The following is a 27,175-nucleotide window of genomic DNA, read 5'->3' on the forward strand; positions in this document are numbered from 1 at the left end:
TCTGGCCACGCCTGGATGGCGTGATGAGAAGCAGAGCAGAACCAGAACAGATTTGGCAATCTTCAGCAGAGGAAAAGAATACTAAAGACAAGTAGAAATTTTGGAGATGGTTATATTGAAAGTGATTAAAAAAATTAATAATTCCATACTCTTTATAATATCCAGATTAGTCTCCAACACAACTAAAAGAGATATCTGACACTACCCTTAGTTTTGTTCTTGTAGTTGTTTTCATTGATTGATTGACTGATAATGTGCCATCAAGACAGTGTCTTAGCAACCGCAAAAAAACTTTTGTACATGAGTTGTTTTCACAATTACTAAAAATAAAGAGTACATTTTGGGAGTTTCTAAATTACAATCCAGTTCTACATTTGTTGAACTTGAAATGTAATGGAATTTGTTTACGACCTTGGCAAAAATTACACAGCCAAACACAGCAATGGAAATACCCTTTCCAATTTATAGAAGTGAAGGATTGGATGAAATTACCATTTTCTTCTTCCAATTAACTCTCTTCAGAGAAACCCAGTCAACCATATGATTGTGCTTCCTGTTTACTGTGTATCAGTAAATAAGCAAAATAATAAGAGTGGGGCAGAATTGGGATGTCACTTTCACGAGATCCCCTTAAATATGAAAGCAGCAGAATTACTGTATTAGGAGGTATGTTTTGTAAGTGGAGATGTTCCCATTCCTGTTTCTGTAGATTCAGCAAAGACAAAGTATAATAACATCCCAGAGTGGATAAATGTTGAACTGGAAAATCAGTTACATGGGACGGAAATTATTTATTTCTAATACAAATTATTTAAGGTGAATACAATGGAGGTCTTTTAAATGGATAGAGAAAGAGTTTTATAATATCCGGTGACAGGTTATAGTTATTTCTGTTATATTTCCCTATCCAAAGTCACTGCAGCAAAACACATGCAGTTAATTCTAGCCATTTTCTCTGGAAAAATCAACTATTCTTCTTTTTTTTTTAAAAAAAAAAGCCAGATTTATGTATGGATTAATCCATTTACAGAATTATCAGTTTACATTTTTGTATCCAGCAGAGGGCTAATCAATACCAAAGATGCAACCACATATTACGTTTTTTTTAAATACAACTCATACTAGCATTCAAGTTTAGTTAATATATTTTAGCTTGAAAATGCCCTATTGAAAGAGAAGATTTTTATTTAGCTTTTTTCTCCAAAAAAAGTTTAGAATTACTTTAACTCTTACTTTAGCCTTAGTAGAATAGGCCTACAAAACCGAAAAGCTGTATGTTAGGAGGGTGGATATACTTTTACCTATTTTAAAATTTGGCTAAATTGTGGGAAAAGACTAATTCCTTACCTGTTTATATTTATACAGTATTGTTGGATAAATCCTATTCAAAATTGAAAAGTGGGAGAGTGCTTAATCTTCCATCCCTAAATGGTGAGCTAATAGCTGCTAAAACAAAAGGATTAACTAAATAATGCAGCATACATCTATGGAGATTCTTAATCATCCAAGTCATGGTTGTCCCAAAGGTGCTTTTCCAAAAGGCAACGGGACTTTTTCCTTGAAAACATTTTGCTTCTCATCCAAGAAGCTCCTTCAGCAGAACTGATTGTAAGCCGCATCCCAAAGGGATGTAGCTTATGATGAATTTATTCAGCATACATTCGAGATGCACTGCCAAAGCAGTAGCAGTCTTGTATAGAAATATAGCAAGGCGAAAGCTTCCCATATTGAAAGCAGCAGCCTGTGCAAAAGACTGCATGGGGAAAATTCAGCACAATTGTAGACCCCTTCTGTATTGTATCATCTGTAAATGGTGTTGCAAATGAAAATATGCTGGTTGCATTTCTTTAGAAAGTGTCAGATTTTCCTTGCATTTTCTAGTTCGATCAACATCTCCTAGAGATGAGGGAAGAATTTTCTTTGGCCCAAAGTACTTTGGCAGAACACAGTAAACTGCCAGGTTCTGGCACCAGTGGCATCAACTTTTCCAAAAAGGTGTCAGTGGAGCAGGTCATGTCCAAAAGAATCTGACCTGGAGCAGACAACCTCCTGGCCATCTGGCTTTCTCACAGTTTAGCCAAGCAACTAAGAGGATTTGCTGAGATGGTTTCAGGTCAAATCTTGTCAACCACAAAACTGTTCAACAGAAGCCACCATTTCAGTCTTAGCTGACAATCAGATCCAAGCTAATATACACGAACCACTTTGTATATCTGAAAGTCCCCATTATAGTTTCTTCTCACTTCTCACTCCTGGCTCTGTCTCAACATTTTTAAGAAAATGTAAATACAACCAGCCAAGTTTGCCAAGAGAATTTCCTGGCATGTTTTCTTGAATGGACGATCTCCTCTTTAAATTAATCACGTTAGCTTCAACTTCCTCTCAAGGGAATACACAAAGGCAAAGAAATAATGCAGGAAGGAACCACAAACCAAACTACCTTTAGACAAAGATCATGATCCAAAAATCTCTCAAATAACTTCTTCCGCTTCACACTCACATTCATGACAAACATCCATTCAACTATAGTTAAGTATTCACTTTCTCTGCCTTCCATGTTTGATTATGAGGACTTAAACTCTGAATTTCTATCTTGTCTATTCAAGCCCAACCAACACAATGGTGATATTAAGTGCTTCTCAAGAAAAAGGCTTGAGCAGCTTGAAGAGTGAAGACATTTATAGAATTGTTAAATGCCTAGAAGTCAGGGGAATACAGATAGAAAAGGCCTTCCTTCATCTTACTTTCTTAGTTAGAAAACTTCCCTTTCATTTAGTTAGCTGCTTAGACAGCTGCTCCGGGGATGTGTTATTCTTCCCATTTTCAGCAGCGTTCCAAAGCCTGCAGCAGAATCCACAGTTGATTTACATAAAAGCAATTCATTCTACATTTAATGGGGATAACTTTCTTCTACGTCTTCCAGATTGACAACAATCTTATCCAATTACTACATTAGAGGATGTGAAACCAGCAATCCATCTAGGTTGACATGTAATTTCATTTCCCTTCAGGAAACATAGGTACCGGTATTTGTGAAATGAACTATTGGCTACAGGACTCGTACAAAAAGTTTGATTAACAATGATGTATCAAACCAGTGTGAGCAAAACAATAAAGCACTTTAGTTTGTAATTTGGTTCTGAACAATCAGGAGAGGAAATTGGGACATATTATACCTCCAATAAAGAATAACTGGAAAATTGATATGGGATAACAACACCCTCAAGATTAAATTCTTGCCAATCGAGAAAAAATATTGCAAAGGTATTTGATACTCCACCCCATAAAATCTTATTCTGCAAAGCTTTGCATAAAATCTTATTCTGCAAAGCACTAGAAATTGGAGAACATCGTTTGAGCAATGTAATCGAATAATAGGTGATTTAATACTTAAATTGGTAAATAGGGTAGATTTGTAGGATTTTTACAATGTATATTGGGCCATAATTTTAACTTAAAAAAAATAGCATGAAATATATTCATTAAAAGGTCACGAAACTGCTTCCCATTTACCAGTATGTGCTCATGCCTACAGCAAATACCTCTTATATCTTCTACTTTCAGTCACAAGAAGCATATGAAACAAATCAAGAAATCAAAACTAGCTAGTGCAAAAATGTAATTGGAAATAGAGATAGAGGAATGGTGATGGATGACTTTAAGGGTCCTGTTCTAGCCATCTCCTTAGAAGAGATCAAATATTCCAATATCTGATCCAAAATTTGTATTTATATCATTTTTTATTTGATGCAGAGGCAAAAAACCAGTATGCATCCCTTTTGTAAAACACATGCCTGCTTTGTGTTACAAGATCAAATGCATTTGTATTTTGGCTCAGTTGAAGCAAGAGAACATGTACTGCATCTATTTGAGCCCAGGATATCCTTTTACAGAGGAAACAGATGTACCAGCTCTTTAAGACAAATTGAAAGCCATAGAATCATAGGATTGGAAGGGACCTTGGAAGTCTTTTGGTCCATCCCCTTAATCATGGGACTAGTACGAACAAGGAATTATTTCCTTACTTATTTGCCACAAAACCTATTGGTCCTGAATAACTGTGGAACATTTTTGCATTGCAAAAGTTTCAGGTATACAGCATCAGTGCACAAAGAAGTCTATCCCACAGGTTCCCCAAAATGCATCTGACTTCTTCTTGGGGCTGTATTTGTAAGTCACTAGTGGCAGGCAGGCTCAAAAAATCCATATAATATTGTTGGTTTTGTCATTGAGAAAGATCTGGTACCTTAAGGAGCTCATGAAAGTATTGTGCTAGCCTACTCATTTCAGCAAAAAGCAGTAATTCAACTCAAAGAAGGCAAGAAGCTGCCAAACCATTACCTGATCTGACCTATTTTGTCCTTCTAATCCCACCTTTTCACTTATTCTCACAAATTCCCATGTTGATCCACACTACAGGTAAAAGTGGGACCTGAATCATTACTAGAGTGCGTATGTATTATCTTTTGTATCTACGCCTCAGTGGAAAACACAGAAAGTGTCATGGTTGCAGAAGAATCAAGCCAAACTAAACTCTGGGAGTTTAAATGTCTGCTAAAATAGCCAAACTGTGATTGGAACCAAAGATGGACCTGGGGAACAAGCACAGCACTCCCTCTATACCATTTTGCCATTATTTCTTATCTTCATAGCAAAGATGGTTAGGAATCTCACTTGGAAGAGAAGAAGAATGGAGAAGGGGTAAGAAATGGTAAATAGAGGGGAAGGTTTCTATCTCTTTGCTCTGCCTACCCTTGCCTTCCTTCCAAATTGCCTCCCCTCTTCTAATTTAGAAGTCTGGCAGACTCCTACATCCTAGTCTACTATTCATGTCTCATTTGGCTATCAGTCAAGGAACGTAGGGAAACTTGGAACCCAGGAAGAAAACCATTCATTTGGAAGCAACATGCAGAGGCCCCAGCATAGCAGGAACTGGCAAACTAAAATCAGAATGTAACAGGGGTGACAGGAAAATAGCAGCTCTGGAGCATGTAGTTTCAAAAAGGAAGGACTTCCTGTTGCATTTTGGACAACTGCTGTCCAGCAGTATCCATTACACAATCCATTTGCAATATAGTCCATTAACCATGTAGTAAAAGCCATCTGTTTACAGCTTTCAAAGACCCAGGAAGGGGGATGGGGAGAGAAAAAATAGTTTGCAATTCTGTTTATGGAGGGGGACCCCCAGCGCACGCTGGGAGATGAATCCCCCCATAATGTTTATTCAACAATTATACCAATTCTTCCAAAATCCACCACATTTTCCATTTTGTCTTATAAAATTGTGATCCAAACATTACTTCTTATCCCAGATAAATTTGGGACATTAAGGAAAGGATGCTTCCCAACCCCCGGACAAGTCTCTTTGACATTTGTACCCTAAAATAGGATACATAGGAATCACTCTATAAAATTCTTAAAATAACAAACAGAGTGGCAAGATATAAACATAGCAGCAAGCATTTGGAATTTGATCTCAGGGAACAAATATATGTGTAAGTTTGCTTGACTAAAGGATGTACTTCATATAAGATATCAACATGTTATCTAAGTATATAATCCATAATGAAATAAATCCAATGCTTCCTTCTCTCAGAGAATGGGAATCTTTCCATCTTTTTTCATATTCTTGGGCTGCAATGACATTTCCATAGATGTAACTCCACTAAACTGTGAGATTTGCATATGAATATATATTTAAAGGTTGATGTTGTCCTTTTCCTTCCTTTCACATTATTACTGACTTCAGGAACCTCAGATTATTCTCAATCTGCCCCAGTTCTCAAGAAAAGCTGTTCCAATAGTCCACCACACTTGATGTTTTTCAGTTCTATAATTCAAGTTATTGCCAGTTGGAAAGCACAAGATTGACAAGAACTATTGTCCTGACACAACTTGAGGACACCCTTCATTCTTTCCCCATGGTGTTTGTCAAAGAAGAGGCTGCAAACTAATTACCAACCAGTTTGACAAGCCAGCTGGATTTCTGCCTGAAGCAGCAGCTGTAGGTTTCTGTCAGGTCTGCAGAAACAAGCCCTTTTGCCTCCATGAACTGAGCCAATCCCACACAAAGCTCTCCTAAGTTGCAACAAGTCAAACAGCTGGCATTCATTAACAATCTGGCACAAATCTTACCTCAAAGTAACAAACAGCCCAAATTGGCACTATGAGCTTAGAGACTCAGATCAGCCTTTGGATTGAGGCTGTTCTCTTGCTTGAACTCTTAAGTTAGAAGCTTCCCACCTTGCTTGGTCCTGCACTGGAATTTGTGTTACTTTCAAGTGTTATTGGATTAGGAAGTGGTAACAGATGCAGATTTGCTAGACCAGTGAGACCAAGAAAGTAGTTGCGCTATTTCCATAACAGTGACTTAGGCAATTTCTTCCCTGGGCTCTAAGAAACTCAACAACTTACAGCCTTGTATCTAATGCAAGGGTGTCCAATCTTGGCAACTTTAAAACTTGGGGACTTCAGCTCCTAGAATTTCCCAGCCAACATGGCTGGCTGGGGAATTCTAGGAGTTGCAGTCCACAAGTCTTAAAAAGTTACTGAGGTTGGATGCTCCTGTTTTAATGAATGGACCAAGAGGTATGGAGCAACTATTCCACAAGGCAGCCTGTGCTTTACTGATGATTGACCATGCACGACACAGAGGTGTTTCAGACAGTATAAAAGGGCACTTCCTACCTCTCCATTTGTGATGATGTTCAGCTCCTGCTCTATCCTGATAAAAACCTTGCAAAGATATTGCAAAAGGATTCTAGGCAAACATGCTAGGGCTTTTTGGATATCTTGAGAAAGAGCTCCGTTAAAAAAAAAAGCTGAAGCATTTCATGATGCATTTGCTGTTCACAAAGCAAAAATCAGGTCCAAAACACAGATTGCCCCAGGTAGGATGCAGAGGAACTATAGAGAAGTGATATACCTAGCAAAGATGGGTGAAAATACATTCCAGTTCAAGAAAATGGCGACTGACATGCCTCTCCCCACCTTGCTCAAAGAATCAACCAACCCCTGCCTTCTTACAAATTCTCACATTTCTCTACCCTCATTCCAGGCTGGATTTCCACGTAACACATTTCAGACGTTTCCAAAGTCAGTGGTGAAAAGTGTAAGGGGCTTGTGGGCAATTTGCTTTGTACTGAAAGGTAAGAGGTGGGACGTTACCATTGAAGCAGGAGGAGGAGGAGGAGGAGCAGTTTTTCTTCCCTCTCTTACTTTTTCCTATGAGATGCAGAACACAGAAGGACGCAGATGTAGTAAGAATCATTCAGACAGAAATTCTCGGCGCTTCAGTGATTGCTTTGCTATAGGATAGGTTTAATAAGAAAAAGGGAAGATTTCCCCCCTAGAAAGAAAGGGGGGGGAAAAGAGAAGGAAGAATAGATGCAAAGGAAGGACAGACAAGGAGGAGAAAAAAAGAGAAAAGCAATTGTCAAGAAAGTAAAGAAAGACTTTTTTAAAAAACCCTGCAGATATACAATTCTTGCAAAACCCCACCACCATCCAGACAATTAAGATCACGGCCACCAAGGTTTGCTGCATATTTAACAGGTTGGATATGTTAAACAAAACTCTCAAAACATCCTGCCATAATGAAGTTAATCAAACTGAATACTTCCATTGACAAAATTAGTTCATGGTACTCCGTCATTTTTAAGTGGCCTTTGAGTAACAAGGGAGGAAGCACCAGCACACCTGAGATCCATGTTTACTCAGTCCAGTTTTTCCTATCTGGGCCTTCCAGATGTGTTAAACTCCAACACACAAATGTTGTAGTTAAGCAATGAATGCAGGCTTTTGTTGTCAAAAACATCTGAAAAGGGTCAGATTGAAGATGGCTGGGCTACTTCCAACCATTAAAATATTGCAATTAAATGACCATATCCCATCCTAGGCCGAAAACCCCCCCATGAAGATTTAAAAATATAGTTTAAGTAGTCAACCCCAACTAAGTACAATGGTTGCCTTCTTGTTAAGCCATTAGTAGAAACTATTAGCAAAGTCTATTCAGATATAAAATATGAGCCACAGCATATATAGGAAGAGGATTATAACTCAATGATTCCCAAACTTTTTGGAGTTTTATCTGCCTTTTAAAAGTCCTCAAATTAGAGTAGAGAGGCCCAGGGCAGCATTTTACTTGTCTGTATGTGAGACACATTATCCCTAGGCAGAGAGGATCCACAAGGATTTTCTGACATGTCAGGTACCAAAACCAATCCCATCACTATGAAGGCTCAAGACACAGATATTAGGATGCCAACAAGCAATGTTAAATAGGCTAGTCCTGAAAGAAAAAAGGTTATTCCCACCAATTGTTTTGTAAGCCAACTTAGAAAATATGCTTGACCTTTTTGCATATAACAGTGGAGTGGCAAAAAGAAATCTAACCTGGGCTCTAGATTGATCATACCACTTCAGACATCTTGACTAAAATCCTATCTAAGCCAGGCTGTTTAACTGATGCAATCTCTGCCCACACACAAGATGTTGAACTACTAGTTCCTCCTTGAGAATCAGGTATTACTAAGCACATTAGGCAGCTGTACATAGTCTATGAAACTGACAAACTTCACAGCCTATGAAACTGGCACATGAAAATCACATCCTGACGGCTCATAAAACAAGAAAAACCCTAGAACCAACACCTTTATGCAAATAGATTAAAAATCCGCAAATTCACCATGACTTATGATTCACATTATGGGAGGATACACCACCTGTGGATTGTTTTAGTGATAAATACACTCATTATTTATCAGAAGAACTGGCCACGATTCTCTTAATGCATTTCTTACTGTTTGTAGCCATATACTCTGCTACTGAGATTCTGTTAATACAAGAAAGGTAGTTATAGTACAAGTCATATGGATGCCATAGGACAAACTAAAAATAATGTGATGAGGTCTGGCATCAGCTTCTTTGGTGGCCAGGGCTAACAGTGAGAGCAGGAAACTATGAAACCTAGACCCTGCAATTCAATAATCTAGATCCTAGATCCACCAGATAGAGTCTGGGTAACTTCTCTAAAAAAATTGCAACTTTCTTTGTCTCTATCAGAGTATTGATGTTTAGCTTCCTTGCTCACCTGCCCAAATTATCTACAGGTCTTTTACCCTCAAAACCTAATACATTTTCCTATGCAACTACCAATGTGCCCTAAAAGAAAGAAGTCAAAAGTGGGGGGATTAATTGTCCTTCTTTGAATATCACAAAGGTAAAAATGTATTCTCTCTAGCAGATGAACGTAGGCATCTCAATAAGTAATACTACAGAAAGAAGGAAATTTACTCCAAAGAAAAATGTTCTCAGAACTGATGTCCAAGAATAAAGATATGACATAAAAATATTCATTAATTAAAAATATCTTGAGGTATCATAGAACCGTAACACTAGGTAAATCTCTGGATTTTTATAGAATTCTGTAACTTTACTATTTCTACTCAGGCAAAATATGGCAGGCCCCCATGGTTATTTTAATTATATAAGAATAAGTTAGCTTAGGGTGGGAGAGTTATTCATTATAGTTCTATGTAGGTTAACAAGATAACAGGCTAATTTACTGCATTAAATATTAATGGCAACAATGGTAAGACCTTCTCCACCTATATGACTTTATTATTGGACATTCAGAGGTAGATCTACAAGGACTTCAATCTGGAAGCTGTGGCCTGATTTTGAGGCTATTGGCAACAATTCTGAGATTGGGCAGATGTGAAAGATGGGGGGGGGTGTAATCTACTTTGAAGTTCTTATAGAAACCTTGGCCTATAGTAATGTTTTTATATTGTACTTGGTTTGTTTTATAAAGGCAGTTAGCTGCTTTTGTAAGCCAGGAATGCAGGGCATACAATTTAGAAATTTAAAAAAAAAAAATTAAAGCAACTCTTATTGGTTTTGTTACAGCATGCAAAGCAAGGATCTTTTAAAAGATTAAGCTTCCAATTTCATCACTATGCAGTACAAAAAGATATGCAAAAGAAACCAACAGCAGACACATACCTCTTTCCTATGTGCACCAATCCCTTCAGCACTCTTACCTGGTTAATCACATAGATGCCATAATCAAGCTGCTGCCTTTGCAGGATTGGATGCAGGTAAAACAACCAGTATTTCAAGTGTTCATCTCGATTTCTGAAAGGGATAATAATTGCCACTCTCTGAAGTGCTTTGCAGTCCTTTGGTGTATAGTGGCCTCCTTCCCTGAGTTCTGGATTTTCCTCCTCCACATTCTTCAGATTCACAGGCTGTGAAAACTCCACACGCAATGGACCAACTGGGAGGAGAAAAAAAACAGGATTAGATTAAATAAGGTTGTGGGTGGCAAGTGACATTTCACTGAGAGTTACTGCAAGATTTTATAAAGCATCTAAAAATTAAGAGTAGGTGCCAAGGTTTGCTCTAGCTATATTTATGAAGGTATTATATGCAAAACATGAAACTCATATTTCAGAAATCTCATATCGGGATCATAAATGTTGCATCTCCAAGACCTAGAATTTTTACTATAGAGGAGTAGTGTCGACTCTAAGCAACATTGTTCTCATAGGCACCCTGCCTGTCAAAAGTCAAGACACAATATTTCTCATTTCTTATATCATTTTAGTTTAAAATTCTAGTTCGTTGACCCCCTCCTTCTGTTGCATTTGGCCTGGGTGTTTGCGTTGTACACACTAGGCACAGTAAGCTTCCCTCGGCCATTGCTGATTCTGGACTTTCCTTCTCATGCACTTTATTGAGCAGGGTGGGGAACTGGATCTAGACCAGTAACTACAGCATATTCCCTCTACTGCTGGTGAGAAGGATGATGGGGGGGGGGTTGATATCCTAGATCAGGGGTGTCAAACTCGCAATGTCACGTGATGTGTCGTGACATATGACAACTTTTTTTCCATTTCCAGCAATGGGGTGGGTGCAGTTTCGCTATGATGCATTTGGCCTATGGGCCAGCAGTTTGACACCCCCGTCCTAAATTAAAGAAATATTCTCAAGGTTGCATGTTCTCACTTGTTTCCACTGCTCTCCTGAATACTGTTCTGTAGTGAAACTGAGCACAGCATCAGCAATATATACTGTAAAAGACCCATTTTGCAGATTGGCTTACCCCCAGGATATGCCTCACAGTTCTGTTTTAAAACCTACTTTACTTATAAGTTTGTGTGCCACCTACTCCAAAGACTCTTTCTTCCCAGATCTTTCAGAGGCCTTGCTATATTTCTAAGCTTGGTGAGAGCATCTTGGCATAGCATGGGAAACTACACAAAGCTTTTTGTTCTTTCTTTCAATGCATGAGATTTGGCAATGTCTGTTCAGCGGTCAACGTATTACAAGCCTTTAGGAAGATTTGTGTATGAGGCATTGTCTATTATTATTATTATTATTATTATTATTATTATTATTATTATTATTATTATTATTATTATTTTCAGTCTGAGACTAGTAAAAACTTAACAGTTCAAGTCCCAAGGACCTAAGAGCTGCTAAGGTAGCATCTGAGTATATAGGCTGTTCCAATTAGGATGGTTTTTTGCAAAGTCAGGATATTCAAGTTAATAAGTTCAAAATTTCCATTATTATTATTGTTCTATCATCATCGTCATCGTTGTCGTCGTCATCAGGTTGGTACTCAAGATAAACTAATAGATGCATCCAGCACAGAAGGTTTATTTTTCAAAGGTAACATTTGTGTCTTAAAAGACATCTGGATGTTACAATCTTATAGTTCAAAAAGTGTTTCTGGTAAGAGATCTGTAACATAATATATTATGCTGTATTACAGATGGAGTCCTTAATCATAGTTAAGATACCGGTACCATATCTGCACCAGCCTCTAGGTGCTATAAGCATAAATCAGACTTGTTAAAAGCTACCTATAGAAATTACATCTTCAGATAATCTACTATAAAACTTTTCTAAACTAAACTGGATTATTTCTTTTTTATCTCTTTAGGGATCCTTTTTATTATATAACCGCAATGACTATTGAAGACAAGCTAGTATTTATAATCATATCTGTAGGAGTGTAACAGAGAATTTATATGAAAGGCTCCTGGATGAGATACTGTCTGAGACCACCATACTGCCTTGTTGTTTTATCATGGAATTAAAATCAAAGTTGTGAAAGGTACATAAAATAAAATTCAACTTGGCAGAGGGTGGTGAATTTGCCTAATTGTAATCCACAAACCTCAACCCAGCAATAAATACATTGCCATTCAATGTGGAAATTTATTACAGTCATTCTTAAATCACTTTGTTAAACTGCCATGGGAGTTTTTTCCCCCGTCTTTTAAAGAAAAACTTTCAACCCTAACCACATGCTAAACAAAACCTCTTTTGAGTTTAGCTCACCCACTGAATCTATACCCCTTCAAACACTTCCACATCAAAACTACAGAGCAAATGGGATCACTAACACTGCAGCTGACAAGCCATTTGCCTGGTTTCAGCACGCTCTCTTACACACACACACACATGCACAATCCTGTCCTCTTTCCACATTAGATTAGCAGCTCAGAATAACTGGAACAAGATCATGTAGCAAAAGGCTCCAGGAAGTCTGAGAAAGAGCAACATTTATTCTTCTTAAGAAAAATGAGATCAGACAGTGGAAGACTGGAGGTTTAAACATGGATCTGCCCCAATCTTATTAAAATAAGGGATAGGAGGGACATGGCCACAGTTAATTCTAGCTTTGGCAATGTTACGCGACTGGATTACTGCATTCTGTACTGGGCAAAACTCCATTCAGATATATTATAGTCTCTTGGATTTTCAAATGGTATGTCACATGAAACCAGCGAATTAAATTAAATAGATTTCTACAAGCTCAAAGCAAGGTTACAGGGAGATTACCATACACATGTGCACGCCCACATTTCTGCATGGTTCTTTGCTTTGGTTTTGCCTCCTTCTAATCAGCTCCAGATTGTGCCACATTCTCATGAGGGATATGAGCTGCTCATTCAGGAACTACAAAGCAGATACTTAGCAGGACGGCCCAATCAGAGAAGGCAATACCTGTTGTGTCTACACTGTCTCCTTAGTCACTGCCTCAAATGCCTTGTCATCAAGAACCACACCCAGTATAGAGACTGTGATTCATACAGAGACTGCTTCAAACTCTAGCAACATTCTTATCTGTCTTCTACAAATACTATTTTCCAAATGGTTGAGACTACAATTCCTATAATCTCCAGCTCAACTGCCATCCAACTTTTCTCAAGTTTGGGAATAACTAAGCTAAAGTTAAGATTCTAGCCAATTTGAGCAGCTTTGTCAGCAAAGGGCTGTGTAAAATTGGCTATGGTGACTAGACCAAGTATTATAACTTGCTATTGGCTTTTTACTAATATAGTAGGGAATTTATTTTTTTTCACTCAACTGTGTCAATACTCAGAGACTACCTGGACAAGTCCCTCCAGTTTTCTTAGCAAGGTTTTTCAGAAGTGATTTACCATTGACTCTTTCCTAGGGATGAGAAAAAGTGACTGGCCAAAGGTCACCAAGCTGATTTTGTGCCCAAGGAAGAACTAGCCTGATGCCTTAACTCAGGGGTCTTGAAACTTGGCCCTTTTATGACTTGTGGATTTCAACTCCCAGAATTCCTCAGCCAGGCACGCTGGCTGAGGAATTCTGGGAGTTGAAGTCCACAAGTCATAAAAGGGCCAAGTTTGAAGACCCCTGCCTTAACTACTACACCAAAATGGCTCTCAATAGGAGATTAGTTATCTTCAAAAGAGTTGCTGAATGACAATGTGTGGACTTAGTAAGGAAGAAAAATAAAGGCATCTCTCTCTCTCTAGGGATTGTTTTGGCTGCCTCATTTTTTGGAAATCTTCACCAAGAGGTCAACAGAGATTGATCAGCAGAAAGTAACTTCTCAGGGGAATGTCATTCAGTTCTTTATCTCCTTCCTGTTGCCAATGGCTAAAGCATTAGGCAGAGCTGCCCACTAGATCAGGGGTCCTCAATCCCCAGTCCATGGACCAGTACGTGGCCTTGACATGCCAGCAACCGGTCAGCACAAACAAGCAAAGCCCCATCCGCAGGATGCAGGCAGCACACAAAACCACACATCCTCTGGTCCGCAGAAAAACCTCTCTCCGCGGAACTGGTCCTTGGTGCCAAAAGGTTGGGGACCTCTGCACTAGATAACTGGGAATTTCCTAAGTGCAATTGCATCCATCAGACACCAGGAGCATATTTTTCAAATGGGTCCTGCCCCACATTTGTCACAGATAGCGGAATTGCACATTTTTCATAGCTCCCAAGTAGGAAACACACCACTATTACTGACAGCCTGAACAGCTTAAAACAAGATTTCTTCACTATTTTATCTCACAAAGGAGGTAATCTGACACCAATTCCTACTGCCACTGAAAAAGCAGTAAACAATCTGCTTCTTCAACCTCAAGCTCTAAAAATGATTGATGATCCTAATTCATTATACCTTTCTTTCTCCATCTTTAGTGAAACCTGGACCTTCTTCAAAAGCAGTAGCAGATCCCCTTTCACATTCTGCTCGATTTCTATTAAAGAGTGATGTTGCAAAAACCAATCCAGGTAACCACCATCCTGACTGGCTCAAGGTTGATTCAGCCTTCCATCCTTCCCAGGTTGGTAAAAGGAAAACTCAGATTATTGAGGGCAATATGCTGACTCTGTAAACTGCTTAGAGAGGGCTGTAAAGCACTGTGAAGTGGTAAATAAGTCTTAAGTGCTATTACTATTCTATAAGCTTACTATGTATACTTGGCACCTTACATTTTTTATAAACTTACTGATGAGATAGTCCAAGAATTTTTTTTTAGCAGTGAAGTGAACCGGTTTTAGAACCGGTTTTTCTTTTGCTGATCAATGTATCACTTTGCATTGCCTCTGTACCCAGTACACTCCTATAGGTGCTCTTGATGCAACTTTCACGGATCTGAAAGCAGCATTTCATTTGATTCTTGGAGAGGTGTTTTTTTTTTTTTTTTAGCTTAGCTCTTTTTATTTTACAGTGCCTTTGAGTCATTATTTTTTTTTATTGAAAATTTTTTACATTTTACAAAAACAAATCCCCTTCCCATACCCCCCCAACCCTACCTCACCCCCCCCCTTCCCAACCTCCCAAACCCTCCCCTGGACTTCCCAGAGCTGAGTACAGGCTTAATTAAAAAAAAAAAAAACTTAAAACACTTTTAAAACCTAAACAAATTTAAATACAATCATCATTCTATATAAACTCCCTCCAAAAACACAAATTTAAACATTACTTTCTTTGAATATCTATATCTATAGTGTAAAATCTAATTTCTCCCTCTTTCTTTATCCTAAAACGAAAAAATAAACATATAAACCTTTGTTATACCATTAAAACTAAATACTCTTAAAAAACTTAAAGTAAATACATATTTCCTTCAATCTTCATAATCTTCTCTCCTATCCAAAAAGAAAAAACTTAAAAAACCTATAAGTCCTAAACAAATCTAAGCACATTTAATTAAACAAATTATTTTCTCTTAAAAATATTAATAATAATATTTAAAAACTAGAAACACTTTTAAATCCTAAAAAAATCTAAATACAATCATCATTCTATATAAACTCCCTCCAAAAACACAAATTTAAACATTACTTTCTTTCCTAAACAAATCTAGACATTTAATTAAACAAATTATTTTCTCTTAAAAATATTAATATTTAAAAACCAAATTTAAGCATACTTAAAACTTGAACAAGTTATACTCCCTTCAAAACACAAATTTAAACATTACTTAAAATTTAAAACATTAGAATCCCCTCACTAAAATGAGCAAATTATAATCCCTTCAAAACACAAATTTAAACAATATTATCATTAAAGGTTCAAAACTTAAAACAACAAAATTCCCTTATACGCCTATCCATAATAAACACATTAAACATTTCAATCTTCACCAATAACAAATTCCATCCGTAAGAAACTGCATCCTTATCAGTCTCAATTATATTAGTATTATTATTAATTATTCACATTCCAGTTTTTTCCATTCTCCATTCTTCCATTCTTCCATTTCCCTTCTCCATTCTTGTATCAAACTTGTAAGAAATGCTGCAAGTTCTGCCTTAGGAGACTGCTCCAAAATTCCTGAATCTCCCATCGACTCCGAAGCCAATACAGGTAAGGGTTCCTTGAATTCCTCCTTGTATTGGTCTTTACAATTGTAAGTTGTACAAGTTATCCTCTGCCCGTTCCTCTCTTGTTGATGCCCCTCAAACTGAGATTTCCCAATTTCCATTTCAGGCAGCAATTCCACCCTTGAAGATTGCTCCAAAGACTTTGTAGGTCTAACATCTCCCAGAGATTCAGAGACCACTGAATATGAAACTTCCTTAACCTTCTTCTGTTGCTGCTTTTCTTTGGAATTGTATACTGCACAAGTTATCTTCTGCTCCTCAACCTGGACTTGTTGAGGCCTCTCACACAAAGATTCGCCAGTTTTCATAAATATAGGCTCTTCAAACTGTAATTCTACATTCTTTTCTTCCAAAGCTTTAAACTTAGTAGATGGCGATGCACATACCCCCAGGACCGAAGTATAAAAATCTTTTGCTTGAGAAACAGTATTAAGTCTATAACATGTCCCCAGGTAATTCACCACCATTCCAGTCGGAACATCCCATCTGAATAAAATTTTTCTCTTTTTAAGTTCATTTGCTAGAAAAGCAAACTCCTTTCTTCTTCTTAAAATTTTAGATGGGATCTCCTTAAAAATTATAACATCTTGTGAAGCAATTTGAAATCTCTTCTTATAATAGGCTTGCACAATTTCATTGCGTAAAGATCTTTTACCAAAGTAAATTACCACATCTCTTGGCAGATTCTTCTGTGCTGCCACCACAGAGTTAACCCTAAATAATTTTTCAATTTCACTAAGTAGTCCCTCTTTTTCTTTATTCAAAATCAATGCAAAGTCCTTTGCAACCATCTCTTTCAGATCTCCTTGCAAAGACTCTCCCAGGCCCCTAATTCTTAAGGCATATTCCATTTGTCCTAATGAGAAGGAAGGATTCACTGGAGAAGAGCCTAATGTTGGGAAAGATTGAGGGCAATAGAAGAAGGGGACGACAGAGAATGAGATGGCTGGATGGAGTCACTGAAGCAGTAGGTGTGAATTTAAATGGACTCCAGAAGATGGTAGAGGACAGGAAGACCTGGAGGAACATTGTCCATGGGGTCGCGACGGGTCGGACACAACTTCGCAATTAACAACAACATTCCATTTGTCCATATTGAAGCATAAGAATCTCATTTTCCATTTCTTTTTCCATACTTTCAATTTTCCCCTCCATTATGTCCACTTTTTCATCTACCTCTTCCACATGGGAGTTCACCTTTTCAAGAACAGAAGCAACTCCTTCTAAAGCCAAAACAAAATCTTGTCTCAAGATCTTATTATTTTCCTCTAAAATCTTTTTCATTTCTGCCCTAATTTGAATTATAACATCTCCCATCATGTCTTGCAAATCCTTCATAGTTATTAGCTGACCCCCAGAAGAGGGTGAAACTGTTGATTTAGAAGCTGTAGAAATCCCTGGACGCTTTGGAGCCATCTTAAAGAAAAACCTTTAGTCCTTCTTAAAAAATTATAAAAATTCCTTCAAAAATCATAACTCCCTCCAAAGAAGGTCATTATAATAAAAAGAAAAAAGGGAAAAAAAAGAAGAGAAAAGGAATTAAAAAAAGCTTTACTCCTTCTTAAAAATTGCAAAAATTAAACAGAAAAAAGTCCTTCAAAAAAGGGTCATTACAATAAAAAGAAGGGAGTTCAAAAAAAAAAGGGAGAAGAAAAAAAAATAATTAAATAGAAAAAGTCCGTTCCAAAAAAATACTTAGAAATACTAAAAACAACCATTCCAATCATAAGAAAATAAAAAGGGAAAGGGAAAGGAAAGAAAGAGAAACACCAAAAAGCCTGCCGGTCAGCATTCTAACTTCCAGAAAAAAAACACCGAGAGATTTGCCGATCGCCATTTTACTTTCCCTTTCAACAAAGAAAGAAAAATAAAAAGAGAGAATAAAAATAGAAACAAGTCTTAAAACTTAAAATCCAAATAAGTCAAAGAAAGCAAAAACTAAATCCTCTACTCAGCTCTGTCCGTTTTAAAAAAAAAACTCACCAGTTCTCTTTAAGCACGGAGGTGTTTGCAGCGGCTCGTTTTGTCCCTGAGGACAAAAACAGCTGGGAAGCGGAGACAAGTCTGAACTCCGTGGGAGCACTCCTTTCACCCCCCCCAAAAAAAAACTTGGGGGGTGCAAAAGAGGCTCTACCACTATTCAGACACTCTCTACCCCCCCCCCTTTGCCCGGGAGGGGGATTTTGAACCGCTGAACAGCTGATGTCTGCTGTTCATAGCGGTTCTTACACTTACCCAGGAGGACGGCTACAAAGTAGCCGCCATCGCACGCGCAAAATCCACCGGAAGTCCGATCCTTCGAGAGGTTATGGAGAAAGCTTGCAGTTTCCTTTAACTTTAACTGGCTCCTACAATTAATTATGAGGTTGCGTCAATATACTACAATATCGATTCAGTGCTCAAATAATGAAGGAATGATCCTATTCCAAGCTGAGAGAATTAAAGAGGGGCACATGCTAGTGCATTTATTATTTATTTTTATGTCCACAATTAAGCTCTTACCAGTGCCAAATTTTATTATACCAAACTCCAATCTGCCATTCTGCTGATGGTCCTGTGATCTTGTGTTTCCTTCCCAAGTAATGCTACACAAACATTCATTCATTAGCATTGTTCTATCATTCAGAAATACTAGCAATCAACTATGTGAAAATCATGGTGATTGCATTCAACAAGCAGCATGCGAACCACTCCCAAATCTGAAAGATTAATAACTTCCAAAAATAATTGGAAAATCAAGACCTTCAAACATCTCGACACCTTTCTCCAGTAATCTTCATCTTGGAAGCTTCATTCTTCAAATCATTCTCCTTCCTTATTATTTACAACATTTTCAAATCTATAGCTAAATCTAAAAAGGAAGTAAATATGACCATTTTTATTATGTTAAATATCCACCCATTTACAGCCCAACTGTACAGGTACAGGTAGTCCTTGACTTACAACTATTCATTTTGTACCATTTGAGGTTACAACGGCATTGAAAAAAGATAACCATTGTTCACACTTACAACCACTGCGGCATTCCCCCACATGATCAAAATTGGAATGCTTGGCAACTGGCATGTATTTTATGACGGTTGCAGTGTCCAGGGATGATGTGATCACCTTTTGTGACCTTCTGACAAGTAAAGTCAATGGGGACATCGAATTCACTTAACAATCGTGTTATTAATTTAACAACTACAGTGATTCACTTTAACAACTGGCAAGCAAAATGGGGCAAAACTCACTTAACAACTGTCTTGCTTAAAATGAAAATCTTGGGCTCAATTGGGGTTGTAAGTTGAGGATTATATACCTCTTAAAAATTAAAACTAGAGAATTTGAATGGTACTTACTCTGAAGCAGGCAGATTGCCATTTAAACAGCTTTTCAGAACTTTAGCCCTGAAATCTTAGTTCCTTCATCAAAGTAGAAGAGACTGGAGTTTTCCATCAATGATGCATCTATCAAATGGTATATTACAGTCCACTTTTCCTTAGCTTCTCAGAGACAAATATACAGGTAGTCCTCAATTACTACCACAAGTGAGACCAGAATTTTTATCACTAAGTGATGCAGTCATTAAGCGAGTCATCATATAATTTGACACAGTTTTCAATTATTTTTACCCTGTTCATTAAGGAAATCTGGGTTCCCCAGCTGACATGCTTGTCGAAATCTGGCTGGGAAGGCTGCAAATCACAATCACATGACTGCAAGACCCGGCAGCCATCGTAAACTCAAGCTGGGTTGCCAAGCACCTGAACTGCAATCACGTGATTGCAGGAATGGTACAACAGTCGTAACATCATGATGGGTCATGTCACTTTTTCCCAGGCTGTTATAACTTTGAATCACCATTAGACAAGCGGTTGTAAGTCAAGGACTCCCAGTATAGATATTACATCATGTCATGCTGCTATACAGAAGGTTTTGTATGATTTTCCATCCCATACTGGGAAGTCAGATAAAGCACATGCTTGGGAGAGGATGTGTATGCTATCCTGATAGATTTTATATACTTCTACCTGCAATATTGCGGAATATTAGGACCTGGATAGCTTCTAAACCTAATGTATTGTATAGTCAACTAAAATGCAATGGTCCATGAATTCCCAGTAAAAGATGTGAACATCATATATACATATATATCATAAAATAATCCGAACACCAGGATAATACTAAAAACAAAACTGTTTAATTAAAAGCTTATATATAATGATTCCCAAAAAGAATGAAACGAGTTGTGTACTGCTTCCAGGACACCAATTATGTGGTCAAAGTTTTTTTTAATTAAAAATGACTTTGAGCCAAGAACAAAATTTACTTTAATCAGTTCTACTTTAGAATACTTGCTGCTTTATTAGTCACTCTAATCAATGGCTGTGGAATTAAAATCTGCACTACAAGATTTATATCATGGAGTTCTAGCAATTAACATTGAACAAAACAACTAGGGAGGAACTTCCGCACATGATTATTCTTTTCTTACTCATGTAGCTACTACCCCAATTTGCTGTGGGAAATGAATAACTGTCAGTTATTTAATTAAAGTTGTTAGTCTAACTTATCTGAACAGCTCATGGCAAAGGTATCAGAATTTTGAAACCTGAAAAGAACAGATGCAAAACTGAAGACGTCAACAACTTTCAAATCTGAAGTAAAAACGTCTGAATCACTTTTATATACTTCTTACTCTTAGCCAAGTAAAATATTACTATCTGAAGTTGGTCTAACAAAAGTGTGGTCCAGGTTCTCACAAGTAGTCCTTAGCTAGAAAACAGCTAAGTTTTTTCCCCCCTGAATTTCACCCTAGAGCAGTGGTAGTGAACCTATGGCACGGGTGCCAGAGGCGGCACTCGGAGCCCTCCATGTGGGCATACATGCCGTTGCCCCAGCCTCGTCTCCCCCCGTGACCCCCTCCTCTCCAGCAGCCCCCTGAAGGAGAGTCACCCCTGAGCGTGGCCCACTCAGAGCAGCGCAGCCAAGGACATGGCAGCCAGGCAACGTAGACAAGACTCTGCCCTCACACCCCATTGTGCACAGCTGATGCTGCAGGGCGTGGGCAGAGGGCGTGACCACCATAGTGCTGCTGGGCTGCCTGGGCGATCTGCGGCGGGCCCTGGAGGTGATGAGTGGCTCTGCGGGCAGGCGGGGGGATGATGGGGGACTGAGCGGGGGCGAAGCAGGGAATAGAGCCAGGGCGGGGCCAGTTTTGGGACCCCCGGTCTCTAAAAGTTTCACCATCACTGCCCTAGAGGCTTCACTTTTGCTCTAGAACTATCATATCAGTGTCGTTAAGCAAGTCATCTTCCAGAACAGAGACAATTGATTCCCCATTAAAAGGTTATGCTACTCAAATGTGTTTATTCCAAAAGAAATTACCAAAAAAAAAAAAAAAGAACCCTGGGATAATTCTAAAAAGGGATCTTTTGCCAAACAGTGCACCTGTTCTCTTCAGAGAAAACAGGAAATGAAAATTTGCTTTGAATAATTCAAGATAGTTGCTTAATTTTCCTGACAGCATTAGTCACTGTTTTAATTTTGACGGCTGTTTCTGTTCAACTTATCAAATAAAACAATTTGTTATTTGGCCTGCTGAGTTAAAGGTAATGATACAGATCCCAGCCTCACTTTTCTCACAATAAAAAAAAATTTTCTCCTCTAGTCGTCTTCTCTTCCTTCCACAAAATAATCTCTTTTCCTGTTCTGCATTTCCAAATGAAGAAATGTATTACCCAAGCAATATTTACTCAAATAAATGCTGACACCCATGCAAAGCTTTTTTGTATTGTTGTTGTTTTTAATCTTGTGACATATACAGTTCTTCCACAAAATCAAGTGGATAAACATCCAACATTGTACTGTCTAGATGAATTGGGCTACAGTCCTCGTCAGTCATAATCAATGAGGCTAATGGACAGGAATGATGTAGGGGGGGCTGCAGTTCAAAAAATCAAAAGGATGAAAAGCATGCACAGTATATTTATTTAAAATAGCTATAAATTGAAATTATTTTTATTTATTTTTTCAGACATGCTTTGTTTTTATTTCTTACATTTTTATTTTTATGGTGTAAATCACTGCATGTCATCTGAGTCCAATGATATATAAACATGATAGGCAGGCAGACAATCTACCTTAGTAAATTCTGAAGCTATGACCCACATTTTCCAAGAAAGTGGTATTTTAATGGAAAATGCCTGCTGTGCTTACAAGATTGGAATGAAGTTGGTACAAAATGTAATCTAAAGGCTCGTTCACCCAGCATGGTCATGAAGTGAAGATATGGTTTTTTTGAATTCTTCCATAGAAATTGCTAGTTACAGTGCTGGTAGACAAGCAGGTTTAAGTCCTGATTCCCAAATGTCACAACTTTTTCTTATACGGAACCTGCTCCATAGCTCCTTGAGTTGTTCTCCGCTAAGCCTTCTCTAGCTTTTTGTCATGAATCCATTTTTCTACTTGTTTCATTTTTATATCACTTGCCCAAGAACAATCTTAACCTGACAGTATAACACAATTTGTTCAATGTAAAATAGATATCAGCTGACAAATAGCTGCTGAAGCAGTGTTTTTCAAACTTGGCAACTTTAAGCTATATGGATTTCAACTCCCAGAATTGCCCACATAGCAGATTGAAGTCCACATTTCTTAAAGTTGCCGAGTTTGAAAAAATACACTCTGCTCAAGCAAACTAGCTTGAGTCACTACTCTTCTCAATGCAGTACTTTTGTGATTTGTTTACGTGTACTCATTTCTTCAAATAGCAGGAAAAAAAGAATACATGTGTACCTAGCAGAGAGATGATATTTTCAAAAAAAGGTTTTAAACGCTACAGAGAATCAAATAAAAGGCAAACATGGGAAGGGAAGTAATGCTAAATGAAATAAATAAATAAAAGGCAAGCATTGAGCTTTTATTCGTCTAGTCCAGTGATGGCGAACCTTTTAGAGACTGAGTGCCCCAAAACTGCCCCAACCCCACTTTGCCCCCGCCCGCTCTGCCCTGCCTGCCCCTGCTCCACTCCCCGCTCCATCCCCCCCACCCGCAGGGTCACCCCCCCTCCATGGCCCACCACAGCAGATTGCCCAGGCAGCCCTGCAGCGCCATGGCAGCCACACCCTCTGCCCACGTCCCGTAGCATCATCTGGGGCATGAGGGTGGAGTCTTGTCCCTGCTGCCCAGCTGCCATGTGCTTGGCTGTGCTGCTCCTCGCAGGCCACGTCCGGGGCGACTCGCCTCCTGGAGGGCTGCTAGTGAGGAGGGGGCTGCGGGGAGAGGCGGGGCTGGGGCGATGGCGTGCGTGCCCACAGAGAGGGCTCTGAGTGCCGCCTCTGGCACACGTGCCATAGGTTCACCACTATTGGTCTAGTCCACCCCTCCTGCCTGTTGGAGGAATCTGCTATTGCAGCATCTATCCCAGCAGATAACAATTGAGCTTGTATACAAATATCTCCAGCAAATAGTCCACAATCTCCTGAGGAGGGTCTTCTATTCCTTTATAGAGCAGTTCTTATCATTAATACGTTTTCCTGATATGCAACTGAAATATGCATCCATTTCCTAGTTGTGGAACAATTTGGAACATGTCTGCCTTATCTTCTACTTGAAAACAGCTATAATCTCCTTTGCAGTCTTCCCCTGTCCAAGTTAAACAGAACTGACACCTCTAACCACTTCTCATAGTTTTCTTTTTCCTTCCATATCCTTTATCATCTTGACTTCTCTCCTCTGGTCATATTCCAACTTGCAAAGTGTTTCCCAAAACTGAATGCAACACTATAGACATGCTCTGTTGAACACAGAATTGTTCCTTTCTAAATCTTTGTGCCGTTTGCAAATTTAGTAATATTTTCCAAGCCCTTTTCCAAATCACGATAAATATTTTGGACAGTCCACAGCCTAGGACAGAGTCTGTAGTAAGTCACCTCTCACTTCCTTTCAGCTTGATTTGGAGGCACTGATAAGCACTCTTTGGATATGACAGTATAACCAGTTCTGTATCCATCTAGTAGTAACGCAACCCAGCCCATATTTTTCCATCTTCTCTACTAGGATCCCATAGGAGACTTCATTAAATGCTTTATTCAGGGATATAATGGTGAAATAAAGTGGTCATTGTGTCAAAAATGGAGACTGAGTTAGGTCAGCATGACTTGACCTGTTACTCCCTCTTTTTGTCAGCTCTTCTGCTTTGGTCCATTAGAACATAATTCTCTTTAAGAGTGGGGAAACCAAAGCAAAACAGGAAGTGATGAGCTCTGTTGTCTTCCCATCACTTATAACCATTCTGCCATCTTCTCTAAGGAGTGACATCTTCCTTTTCTCTATCACAGTTCTCTTTTTGCAATAATATTATAATCACCAAAAGGTCAATTATGGGTGTGCTAAAATACAATCAGCCTGGGAGGCAAAAAGACAGGAAGAAGCAGGCATGTTAATTTAATTTATTTAGGAGCCATTTGAGTGTCCTCAAGAGATACATACTCAGCAGCTTCTATAGTTTCTTCTTAAAAATATGCTGCCATTTGCAATCAAATGCTCGTGTCTTCATTACGAACCGCATTCTCTGTTTCTTTCCAAGGTCTGAAGCCAACAGTTTTTTTTAAAAGAAAACATATGGTAGAAACTTGAAAAACATATTGTTAGTGAAAGTTGGTAGGGTGTTGCCAAATGTTGCCAAGAAACATTTGAGGGGCTTATTCCTGTAGTTGTCTGACTTGATAGACCAGTGGTGGCGAACCTATGGCACACGTGCCAGAGGCGGCATTGGAGCCCTCTCTTTGGGCACGCGCGCCATGCCCCAGAGATGGCAACCGTCTTTCTTCAGCCAGCTTTCCGCTAACTCGCTAAGGTCCCACATGGCCGGATGCATCCCAGCATGGCTGATTTCCCTCCCCCCTGTCCCATCCCTCCTGGCCTCACATGCTCTCCTTTTCCCAGGCACGACCCACTGCAGCGCCTTCTCAGCTGTTGGCCATCTGTCCAGCTTAGAGGCGGCTTCTCTGAACTTCTTTTGGCGGGCTGCTGAGTCCCAGAGTGCGCCAGTAGAGGGACCGGCAGGCTGTGGCTGCTGACAGACACTGTTGCCCCCCATGTGCTCACTGGCCTCTGTGTACGGGGGTCGATGGTGTCAGGCAGCAGCTGCCCCAGCCCCTGCCTCGCCTTGCCCTGTGACAATGGCACCCCAGCCCTGCCTCACCTCACCCCGCAGGACGAGCCCACTGCCCCATCTGCCAGAGATCCCCTGGATCTCCCCCAACCCTGCCCGATTTCCACAGGCATCCCTCCCCATGAGAAACATCGAGGTGACCATGCCCACCTTGGCCACACCCACCCAGTCTGCCATGACCACCACAGCCACGCCCACCCAGTGGGCCACACCCACCTGGCACCCGATGATAAATAAGTGGGTTTTGGGTTGCAGTTTGGGCACTCGGTCTCTAAAAGGTTCGCCATCACTGTGATAGGCCATAACACACTATGTATATTGTACCAGGATATCTGTTTGAACAAGAGAGCCTGAGCTCTTTGCATACTACATATTTGTCCCAGATTATCTGTCTTCCAAAATCACTTATAGTATAATTTTGTGCAACGCACAAAATAATTGTTGCTATCTTAATAAACATTTGCTGCTAAAACACCACAAGTTCAAATTAAGAAGAGAGCCATATCAATGAATACTTTCCTTGCATGGAAAGACAAAAATATATACCGTACAAATTATTTTTGAAAAAAAATAAATAGAAGTGGAGAATGAAAGAGATTTCCAGGTGCAATTTTCACAGATGCTGGTTATCATCGTAAAGCCTTTTGTGCCATAGGGATGGCTGTATGGAGGACTGCCAGTTTCTAATTGCTTTTACCTGCCCAGTATGATCAGACAGTGGGTCCCCTCTGGATCCCATCAATTAAACAATGTCATCCTGCAGGACCCAGGAAGTGTTCCTACTCTGCTCCAGCATCAACTCTCAGGAACAACCTCCTTGCATAGATTCATCATGGCATTTAGGAAATTGTTAAAAAATATGGTTATCTGCCCAGGGCATGGGATTCAGGAGACGCTTTTGTTACATTTGTACTATTTGTATGGCTTAGTACATTTTTCTAGTCAAATAAATGTCTTTTTATTTCTACCTCCATATGTAGTTTTTTTTTAATCTATTTGTAAGACACCCAAAATCTTTAAGGAGTTGAGTGACCTCTAAATATGGGTATGAATAAATATGTGGAGGTTTCTGTAGTATTTTTTTTTAATAAAAACAGATGAAGGGATGCACAATAAAAAGACCAGGAAGCATCAGGAGAGATGCCACACGCAGGTTAAAGTATGTTATTCTATTAAATCTACAACTTCAGTGAGTCTAAATAGCAAGACTAAAATTTCATTTGCATCGTCACTCGCACTAAAGACTATGCACATAGATATCTTTCTTTCATTTTTAATTTCTTTAATTTCAATTATTAAGAACATGGTTTTGTTATTAGAGATGTGGTGGCGCAGTGGTTAGAATGTAGTAAGTATTGCGGTTAAATTCTTCACTCAGTCTTCCATTCTTTTAAGGTCAGTAAAACGAGGACCCAGATTGTTGGGGGCAATACGCTGACTCTGTAAACCACTTAGAGAAGGCTGTAAAGCACTATGAAGCAGTATATAAGTCTAAATGCTATTGCTATTGTTTCTTAACCATCTGACACATGCATAAACATTTTTGTCACAACCTCTGTGAACTGTGCTTATGTCAGCAGTCTTAAATTAGATTCTATGAATGCATGGAAGACAATATATTTTAGTGGTCATTAAACATGCTAACAAGATGCAGCCTTTATATTAGCAATCGTATTAGTGAATAACTAGGAGCTGAGGAATGGAACAAGCTCTCCAAAGGAGTAACGCAAGACTAATTAGCAATGTTAAACTTCAATGGTCAGGTAGTTTCTGGTCTAATTTTCATAGTATATGTGCATGTCAGTGGATATATTTAGTCTTCCTAACAGTTCTAGGTCAAAACAAGTG

The 27,175-nt window shown here is 38.9% G+C and overlaps 1 protein-coding gene across 1 annotated transcript in view; it reads right to left on the bottom strand.

Moving 5' to 3' along the window:
• Positions 1–27,175, bottom strand: part of B4GALT1 (beta-1,4-galactosyltransferase 1) — a 47,401-nt gene that overhangs the window by 14,959 nt on the left and 5,267 nt on the right. Inside the window, exon 2 of the mRNA XM_039333709.1 lies at positions 10,044–10,279. Within this exon, the coding sequence (XP_039189643.1) occupies positions 10,044–10,279 (236 nt within the window). The remainder of the gene's footprint in view (positions 1–10,043; positions 10,280–27,175) is intronic.

Source organism: Crotalus tigris, unplaced genomic scaffold, assembly GCF_016545835.1.
Source record: "Crotalus tigris isolate CLP2741 ecotype Arizona unplaced genomic scaffold, ASM1654583v1 scf7180000024506.7606697, whole genome shotgun sequence".
Lineage (NCBI taxonomy): Eukaryota > Metazoa > Chordata > Lepidosauria > Squamata > Viperidae > Crotalus > Crotalus tigris.